The sequence below is a fragment of the Nyctibius grandis genome, chromosome 33 (genome assembly GCF_013368605.1).
Source record: "Nyctibius grandis isolate bNycGra1 chromosome 33, bNycGra1.pri, whole genome shotgun sequence".
Lineage (NCBI taxonomy): Eukaryota > Metazoa > Chordata > Aves > Nyctibiiformes > Nyctibiidae > Nyctibius > Nyctibius grandis.
The window spans coordinates 5,119,504-5,129,105 of record NC_090690.1 but is presented as its reverse complement, the minus strand read 5'-3'; the positions used below and the strand labels follow the sequence as shown (position 1 = coordinate 5,129,105).

General features: G+C 64.7%; 1 protein-coding gene across 3 annotated transcripts; it reads left to right on the top strand.

The window, feature by feature from the left end:
• Positions 1-1,763: 1,763 nt before the first annotated feature.
• Positions 1,764-8,798, top strand: CAPG (capping actin protein, gelsolin like). Of its 3 annotated transcripts, none has more exons than XM_068421457.1 (10): positions 1,764-1,837; positions 2,705-2,755; positions 2,832-3,004; positions 3,075-3,229; positions 4,404-4,565; positions 6,338-6,487; positions 6,584-6,676; positions 7,607-7,739; positions 7,820-7,908; positions 7,997-8,798. In XM_068421457.1, the coding sequence occupies exons 2-10, from the start codon at positions 2,733-2,735 to the stop codon at positions 8,060-8,062; spliced, it is 1,044 nt and encodes a 347-aa protein (XP_068277558.1). In that variant the 5' UTR covers positions 1,764-1,837; positions 2,705-2,732; the 3' UTR covers positions 8,063-8,798. The 3 variants fall into 3 exon arrangements, with proteins under 3 accessions (XP_068277558.1, XP_068277557.1, XP_068277556.1); XM_068421456.1 differs by having other exon boundaries at positions 1,764-1,932; XM_068421455.1 differs by having other exon boundaries at positions 1,764-1,936.
• The last annotated feature ends 804 nt before the right edge of the window (positions 8,799-9,602 follow it).

Here is a 9,602-nt window from a genome sequence, read left to right as displayed (position 1 = left end):
CACTGCATGGGCACTGGCACTGGCACTGGTGCTGCACTGGCACCAGCTCTGAACTGCACTGGGACTGGCACTGGTTGGTGACCAGTGCTAGGCTGGCACTGTGTGGGATCTGGGTTGCAGGGGAACTGGCACTGCCCCGGGACCAGCACTGGCACCGCACCAGGGCCTGGCACTGCACGGGCACCGGCACCACACCAGCTCCAGCGCTCCACGGGCACTGGCACTGCGTGGGGACCAGCCCTGGCACTGCACGGGCACTGGTGCAGCGCGGGAGCTGGCACGGTGCTGGGTGGGCCCCAGCACTGGCATCGCACGGGCACCGCGCGGGCCCCACGCGTGCAGTGCACCGGCCTGGCACCAACCCTGCACCCGCTTGGGCCACTGGCGCTGGGCCTGCGGCGGTGGCACCGCCACGGGGGGCACTGCACGGCACCCACGCGCACGCGCTGCGGCCTGGCACCGACACGCGGACACCATGTGTGCACACGCGTGCGCACACGCGGCCCTGGCACCGCAGCCTCGTGCACGCACACACTGCACACGTGGCACCACACACACACACACACACACACACAGGCACACGTGGCACCGCGGGCACAACACACGGGAACCCCGCCATGGCACCCAGTGCGTGGCACGCACCGCACATGTGGAGCCACCGCGCACAGGACACGCACCGCACACGTGCTGCACATGAAACCGCACACGGGACACGCTGTGCACATGGGACACGCGCTGCACACGCGTGACCAGGGCAGGGGGGGCAGGACGGGGTGCGTGTCCCCTCCCCGGTGCACTGGGAGGCCCTGGCAGGCACTGGGGGGCACTGGGAGCTGCACTGGGAGGCACTGGGAGGCGCCTGCCCCCCCCCGGCCCCACGGGCTCCCCCCGCCCGCACCCGTCACACGTGTGACCCCCCCGGCCGTGAGTCACCGCCCGGCAACGCTGCGGCCTGTGGGGGGGGGAGGCGCCTCCCAGTGCAGCTCCCAGAGCCTCCCAGTGCAGCTCCCAGCACCTCCCAGCGCCTCTCAGTGCCTCCCAGTGCAGTTCCCAGCGCCTCCCAGAGCCTCCCAGTGCCTCCCAGTGCAGCTCCCAGTGCAGCTCCCAGCACCTCCCAGCGCCTCCCAGTGCCTCCCAGTGCAGCTCCCAGCAGCTCCCAGTGTGGTTCCCAGCACCTCCCAGTGCCTCACAGCACCTCCCAGCGCCTCCCAGTGCACCCCAGGGCCTCCCAGTGCAACTCCCAGTGCACCCCAGCACCTCCCAGCACAGCTCCCAGCACCTCCCAGCGCCTCCCAGTGCCTCCCAGTGCAGTTCCCAGCGCCTCCCATTGCCTCCCAGTGCCTCCCAGCACCTCCCAGTGCAGCTCCCAGTGAGCCTCTGCTGCAGCCCCCCTGTCCTCCACCCATGCAGCCCCCAGTAGTGCCCCCCCACTTCCTGCTCTGCTCCCAGTACAGCCCCCCCAGTACAGTCTCCCAGCCCAGTACAGCCCCCCCCCCATTCCCAGTACAGCCCCAGTTGGGTGGGGTCCCAGAAGGGTGGGGTGGGGGGGGGGGCCCCAGGAGGGTGGGGGGTCCCAGTGGGGTGGGGGGTGTCCCCCAGTAGGGGGGACTTGGAAGGGTGGGAGGGGTCCCAGCAGGGGGGGGGTCCCCGTGGCCACGTGCCCCCCCCGGGGTGCCCCCAGCCCGTGTCATGTGTCCCCCCCCCGTCCCCACCCTTTCCTGCCGCCTGAGTCACCGCCGCTGCCGCCTTCCGGGTCTGGGGCGTCCGTCTGTCCGGCCGCAGCGATCGGGGCGTCCGTCAGTCCGTCACGGTGTCCGGCTGTCCGCCCGTCGGGGAGGTCGTGGCTGTTGGGGTGTCCGTCTGGGTGTCCTTCGGGGTGTCTGTCTGTCCTTCCACGCGCCACCGATCCCTCGGGGTTCCCCCTGTCTGTCTGTAGGTGTGTCCGTCTGTCCTCCCCCATGGATGCTGGGGTACAGTGGGGTGTCTGTCTGTCCTTCTGGGTGTCTCTTGGGGCGTCTGTCTGACCATCAGGGTGTCCACTTGTCCTTCTGGGTGTCCGTCGGGGTGTCCATCTCCCTGTTGAGGTGTCCACCTGTACTTCTGGGTGTCTCTTGGGGTGTCCATCTGTCCTTCTGGGTGTCTCTTGGGGCATCTGTCTGTCCTTCTGGGTGTCCATCTGTCCATCAGCATGTCCACTTGTCCTTCTAGGTGTCCGTTGGGGTGTCCATCTGTCCTTCTGGGTGTCTGTTGGGGCATCTGTCTGTCCTTCAGGGTGTCCATCTGTCCATTGGGGTGTCCACTTGTTCTTCTGAGTGTCTGTCTGTCCTTCTAGGTGTCCATTGGGGTGTCCATCTCCCTGTCGGGGTGTCCATCTGTCCTTCTGGGTGTCTGTTGGAGTGTCTGTCTGTCCTTCTGGGTGTTGATCTGTCTATTGGAGTGTCCATCTGTCCTTCTGAGTGACTGTAGGGGCATCTGTCTGTCCTTCTACATGTCCATCTGCCCATTGCCATGTTCACTTGTCCTTCTGGGTGTCCATCGGGGTGTCCACTTGTCCTTCTGCATGTCCACTGAGGTGTCCATCTCCCTGTCGGGGTGTCCATCTGTCCTTCTGGGTGTCTGTTTGTGTCTGTTTGTCCTTCTGGGTGTCTGTTGGGGTGTCCATCTCCCTTCTGCTCTCCATCTCATGGTGTCCTTCCATCCCCAGGTCCATCCAGCCCCCCTTCCCTGACACCATGTACACCGCACTCCCCAAAAGGTACCACCCCCCTCCCCACCTTCCCCCCACCCTCCTCACCCACCCCCCCAGCCTCACCCCACCCCTCACCCCGCAGCGGTTCCCCCTTCGGCCCCACCGCCACCCACCCCGGCCTCCACATCTGGCGGGTGGAGAAGCTGCGCCCGGTGGAGGTCCCCGAGGCCACGTGGGGTGTCTTCTTCTCGGGGGACGCCTACTTGGTGCTCCACAACGGGCCGGAGGAGCGAGCCCACCTCCACCTGTGGATGGGTGAGCCCTGGGTGGGGGGCACAGGGGATGGGTGCTGGGTGGGGGCGGGGGCTCAGCGCTGTCGCCGCAGGCCGGGACTCCTCGCGGGACGAGCAGGGGGCCTGCGCCCTCCTCTCCACCCAGCTGAACGCGCTGCTGGGCGAGCGCCCCGTGACCCACCGCGAGGCGCAGGGCAACGAGTCCGACGTCTTCATGGAGTACTTCCCCCGCGGCGTCACCTACCAGGTACGGGCGCTGGGTGTCCCCGATGGGTGCTGGGGGTGCTCCTGGCGCTCAGCATCCTGACCAGGCTCTTGGCATCCCAGATGGGTGCTGGGGGTGGCCCAGTGCTCAGCATCCCCTTTGGGTGCTCAGTATCTCATCTGGGTGCTCAGCATCACCTCTGGGTGCTCAGCATCCCTGATGGGTGCTGGGCACCCCACCGAGCACTCAGCAACCCTGATGGGTGCTCAGCATCTCTGCTGGGTGCTCAACAGCTCTACCATGTGCTCAGCATCCCTGATGAGTGCTTATCATTCCTGTTGGGTGCTGGGCACCCCATGGAGCTCTCAGCATCCCCTTTGGGTGCTCAGTATCTCATCTGGGTGCTCAGCATCCCTAATGGGTGCTCAGCATCCTTGCTGGGTGCTCAACTCCTCTACCAGGTGCTCAGCATCCCGGATGTGTGCTTGGGGTGCTCCTGGTGCTCAGCATCCCTACTGGGTGCTCAGCATCCCAGTCAGCTGTCAGCATCCCAAATGGGTGCTCAGCATCTCAGATGGGTGCTCAGCATCCCTGATGGGTGCTTGTCATCCCTGTTGGGTGCTGGGCACCCCATGGAGCTCTCAGCATCCCCTTTGGGTGCTCAGTATCTCATCTGGGTGCTCAGCATCACCTCTGAGTGCTCAATATCTCTGCTGGGTGCTCAACTTCTCTACCAGGTGCCCAGCATCCCAGATGGGTGCTTGGGGTGCCCCCGGTGCTCAGCATCCCTACTGGACACTCAGCATCCCACTCAGCTCTCAGCATCCCAAATGGGTGCTCAGCATCTCAGATGGGTGCTCAGCATCCCAAATAGGTGCTCAGCGTCCCTACCAGGTGCTCATCGTGCCCACCACCCCGCTTATTCCCCACTGGACATGCGGGATCCCCTCTGGGTGCTCATCATCCCTGTTGGGTGCTGGGCACCCCACTGAGCACTCATCATCACCTCTAGGTGCTCAGCATCCCTGATGGGTGCTGAGCATCCTTGCTGGGTGCCCAACACCTCTACCAGGTGCTCAGCATCACCTCTGGGTGCTCAGTATCTCTGCTGGGTGCTCAGCCTCAATAGTGGGTGGTCAGCATCCATGCTGGGTGCTTGTCATCCCCGTTGGGTGCTGGGCCCCCCGCTGGGTGCTCAGCACCCCCGTGCCGGCAGGATGGCGGCGTGGACTCTGCGTTCAGGCCCACCCGTCCCGGCGCCGGCCCCGTGCACAAGCTCTACCAGGTGAAGGGGAAGAAGAACGTGCGGGCGAGCGAGCGGGAGCTGCGCTGGGCCAGCTTCAACACCGGCGACTGCTTCATCCTCGACCTGGGCCAGGTGGGACGGGTGGCCCTGTCACTGCTGGCCCTGTCACCCCTGGCCCTCACCCTGTCCCCCAGAACCTTCTCGCTTGGTGCGGGGTGAAGAGCAACATGTCCTTCTAGGTGGCCATCTGTCGTCCTAGGTGGCCATCTGTCCTTCTGGGTGGCCATCTGTCCTTCTAGGTCTCCATCTGTCCTTCCAGGCGGCCACCTGTCCTTCTAGGTGTCCATCTGTCCTTCTAGGTCTCCATCTGTCCTTCCAGGTGGCCACCTGTCCTTTCAGGTGGCCACCTGTCCTTCTGGGTGGCCATCTGTCCTTCTAGGTTTCCATCTGTCCTTCTAGGTCTCCATCTGTCCTTCCAGGTGGCCACCTGTCCTTTCAGGTGGCCATCTGTCCTTCTGGGTGGCCATCTGTCCTTCTAGGTCTCCATCTGTCCTTCCAGGTGGCCACCTGTCCTTTCAGGTGGCCATCTGTCCTAGGTGTCCATCTGTCCTTCTAGGTCTCCATCTGTCCTTCCAGGTGGCCATCTGTCCTTTCAGGTGGCCATCTGTCCTTCTGGGTGGCCATCTGTCCTTTCAGGTGGCCATCTGTCCTTCTGGGTGGCCACCTGTCCTTCTAGGTCTCCATCTGTCCTTCCAGGTGGCCATCTGTCCTTTCAGGTGGCCATCTGTCCTTCTGGGTGGCCATCTGTCCTTCTAGGTCTCCATCTGTCCTAGGTGTCCATCTGTCCTTCTAGGTCTCCATCTGTCCTTCCAGGTGGTCATCTGTCCTTTCAGGTGGCCATCTGTCCTTCTGGGTGGCCATCTGTCCTTTCAGGTGGCCATCTGTCCTTCTGGGTGGCCATCTGTCCTTCTAGGTCTCCATCTGTCCTAGGTGTCCATCTGTCCTTCTAGGTGGCCATCTGTCCTTCTGGGTGGCCATCTGTCCTTTCAGGTGGCCATCTGTCCTTCTAGGTCTCCATCTGTCCTTCCAGGTGGCCACCTGTCCTTTCAGGTGGCCATCTGTCCTAGGTGTCCATCTGTCCTTCTAGGTCTCCATCTGTCCTTCCAGGTGGCCATCTGTCCTTTCAGGTGGCCATCTGTCCTTCTGGGTGGCCATCTGTCCTTCTAGGTCTCCATCTGTCCTAGGTGTCCATCTGTCCTTCTAGGTGGCCATCTGTCCTTCTGGGTGGCCATCTGTCCTTTCAGGTGGCCATCTGTCCTTCTAGGTCTCCATCTGTCCTTCCAGGTGGCCACCTGTCCTTTCAGGTGGCCATCTGTCCTAGGTGTCCATCTGTCCTTCTAGGTCTCCATCTGTCCTTCCAGGTGGCCATCTGTCCTTTCAGGTGGCCATCTGTCCTTCTGGGTGGCCATCTGTCCTTCTAGGTCTCCACCTGTCCTTCCAGGTGGCCATCTGTCCTTCCAGGTGGCCATCTATTGGGGCATCTGTCCATCCATAGGTGTGTCTGTCCTTGGAGACGTCTGTCTCTTGGGGTGCCCATCAATCAGTTGGGGTGTCCCCCTGTCCATAGAGGCATCTGTCTGTCCACCTGGGTGTCCATCTGTCCACTGAGGCATCCATTTGTCCATCTGGGTGTCTGTCTGTCCCTCTGGGTGTCCATCTGTTGGGGTGTCCATCCATGGAGGTGTCCATCCGTTGGGGTGTCCATTCACCCATTGAGGCATCTCCCTGCACCAGCTTCAACCCCAGTGACTCCTTCATCCTCAGCCTGGGTGAGGTGGGTTGGGGGCCACCACGGTGGCCCAGGGGAGGTGGGATGGCTCTGTCACCACTGTCCCTGTCCCCAGACCCTCTTCGTGTGGTGTGGGGCCAAGTGCAACGTGCTGGAGCGCAACAAGGCGCAGGAGCTGGCGGCGGCCATCCGGGACGGCGAGCGGGGTGGCAAGGCTCGCCTGGAGATCGTGGCGGATGGCGAGGAGCCACCTGAGATGCTCCAGGTGCATCGGGGCCCCAATGTCCCCCCCAGGAGGAGAAGGGGACCCAAGTGTCCCTGGGGGTGGCTCTGTGACACCCCCTGTGTCTTCACCCACCAGGTGCTGGGCCCCAAGCCCACCTTGCAGGAGGGCAGCCCTGAGGAGGACGTGGTGGCCGACCAGAAGAACGCGGGGGCAGCCGTCCTCTACAAGGCAAGGCCATTGTGGGACACCACGGTGGCACCAGGGCTGGACAGAGCTGAGTGTCACCGTGGTGGCCATGGGGCTGGGCATGGCCAGGGGACACTATGGTGGCCCTGTTGCTGGGCACGGCTGGCGGATGCTGTGGTGGCCCCAGGGGTTATATGGGGCTGGGAATGGCCAGGGGACACCATGGTGGCCCCAAGGGATATATGGGGCTCGGCATGGCCAGGGGACATCATGGTGGCCCTCAGAGGTATATGAGGCTGGGGATGGCCAGGGGACACTGTGGTGGCCCTAGGAAAGGCACATGGAGCTGGGCATGGCCAGGAGACACCAAGGTGGCCCCATGGGTTATATGGGGTCAGGCATGGCCAGGGGACACCATGGTGGCCCCACAGGCTATATGGGACTGGGCATGGCCAGGAGACACCAAGGTGGCCCCATGGGTTATATGGGGTCGGGCATGGCCAGGGGCCCCTGTGATGGTCCCAGGGGTTATATGGGGTCAGGCATGGCCAGGGGACACCATGGTGGCCCCACAGGTTATATGGGGCTGGGGATGGCCAGGGGACACTGTGGTGGCCCTAGGAAAGGCACATGGAGCTGGGCATGGCCAGGAAACACCAAGGTGGCCCCATGGGTTATATGGGGTCAGGCATGGCCAGGGGACACCATGGTGGCCCCACAGGCTATATGGGACTGGGCATGGCCAGGAGACACCATGGTGGCCCCAAGGGATATATGGGGCTGGGCATGGCCAGGGGACACCATGGTGGCCCCAAGGGATATATGGGGCTGGGGATGGCCAGGGGACACCATGGTGGCCCTGGGGCAGGGCACGGCTGGGGAATGCTGCAGTGGCTGTGCAGGAGGACACAGGGCTGGGCATGACCAAGGGACCCCGTGGTGGCCCTGCGGTGACGTCCCGTCCACGGGCAGGTGTCGGACGCGACGGGGCGCATGGCCCTGAGCCAGGTGGCCGCCAGTAGCCCCTTCAGCCAGAGCCTGCTCTGCTCCGACGACTGCTTCGTGCTGGACAACGGCGCCGGCGGGAAGGTCTACGTCTGGAAAGGTGCCCCGGGGACGGGGACAGGGGAGGGGACGCGGGGACAGGGGCCACCCCCAGCGTGGCGCTGACGTCCCCACCCGCAGGGCGCAAGGCCAACGAGCAGGAGCGCCAGGCGGCCCTGAAAGTGGCCGAGGAGGTCATCGCCCGCATGGGCCACTCGCCCCGGACACAGGTGGGTGCCGGCGGCGAGGGGGTGACCCGGGGGCTGGCATGGGCCATGTCACCCCATCCTGGTCCCCGTCCCCTCCCTGCCCCCGCAGGTGGAAATCCTGCCCCAGGGCCGCGAGACGCCCCTCTTCAAGCAGTTCTTCACCAGCTGGAAGTGAGGGACCGGGTGCCCGCGGGGCCAGCGCCCGCACCAGGGTGTCACCAGGATGTGCCAGCTCTGCCAGCTCCCCGCTGCTGCCTGTGCCCGGCTCAGCTGTCCCTGGGACTGTGCCATCTCCATCCCTGTCCCTGTGCCATCCCCATCCCTGTGACTGTGCCACCCCATCCCTGTCCCCATGCCATCCCTGTCCCCCTCCCTGTACCATCCCCATACCTGTGCCAGTCATTCACATCCCTGTGCCATCCCCGTCCCTGTCCCCATGCCATCCCTGTGCCAATGTCACTCACATCCCCGTGCCATCCCCATCCCCGTGACTGTGCCATCCCCATCGCCATGACATCCCTGTCCCCGTCCCATCCCTGTGCCAATGTCACTCACATCCCCGTGCCATCCCCATCCCCGTGACTGTGCCATCCCCATCGCCATGACATCCCTGTCCCCGTCCCCGTGCCATCCCCGTCCCTGTGACTGTGCCATCCCCATCCCCGTCCCCGTGCCATCCCCATCCCTGTGCCATCCCTGTGCCTTTGCTCATGCCATCCCTGTGCCACCCCCATCCCCGTCCCTGTGCCAATGCCACTCACATCCCTGTGCTATCCCCAAGCCCATGCCACCCCCATTCCTGTGCCACCCCCCGTGCTGTCCCCATGCCCACACCATTTCCATGCCAGCCCCGTGCCCACGCGTGTCCCCCCCCATCCCCTGCCCTGGTGAATAAACGCTGCTGAGCCCCGTGTCTCGCTGCTCCGGGTGCAGTGCCAGCCCTGGGGACGGGGCGGGGACATGGGCAAGGCTGGGGACAAGAGGGGACACAGCACGGGGGCTGTGGCGGTGGCCGATGTCCCCAGCACTGTGGCGTGATGCCACCCCACGCGGCATGCCACGGGGCCACCTGTGTCACAAGTGCCCCGCAGGGTGATGCCCACTGCCATACGATGTCCCCAGGGGCTGGCAGCACCCATGGGTGCCAAGGTGAGCGCCCGGCCCCGACGCGGCTGGGAGAGGTGGGAGGTGTCCTGTGGCACCCGCCTGGCTGCCAGCCCTGGGTCCCCAGTGTCCCCGCATCGCCGGTGTCCCCACATCCCCGGTGTCCCTGCATCCCCAGTGTCCCCACACCCCTGGTGTCCCCACATCCCTGGTGTCCCCACACCCCTGGTGTCCCCACATCCCCGGTGTCCCCACATCCCCAGTGTCCCCACACCCCCAGTGTCCCCACATCCTTGGTGTCCCCACATTCCCAGTGTCCCCAAATCCCCGGTGTCCCCACACCCCCGGTGTCCCCACGTCCCCAGTGTCCCCACATCCTTGGTGTCCCCACATCCCCGGTGTCCCCACTTCCCCAGTGTCCCCACACCCCCAGTGTCCCCACATCCTCGGTGTCCCCTCATCCCCGTGTCCTCACACCTCCAGTGTCCCCACATCCCTGGTGTCCCCACGTCCCCAAACCACCCATGTCCCCAAATCCCTGCTGTCCCTGCACGCCTGGTACCCGCATCCCCAAGGTCCCCTCATCCCCGTGTCCCCACAACCTCCGTGTC

What these genes read in the sequence shown, in the direction of transcription:
- CAPG (XM_068421457.1), top strand. Translation starts at nt 2,733, where the DNA reads ATGTACACCGCACTCCCCAAAAG. An exon ending in TACACCGCACTCCCCAAAAG is followed by an intron (nt 2,756 to 2,831) that starts GTACCACCCCCC and finishes CTCACCCCGCAG; the next exon opens with CGGTTCCCCCTTCGGCCCCA. An exon ending in TCATCCTCGACCTGGGCCAG is followed by an intron (nt 4,566 to 6,337) that starts GTGGGACGGGTG and finishes CCCTGTCCCCAG; the next exon opens with ACCCTCTTCGTGTGGTGTGG.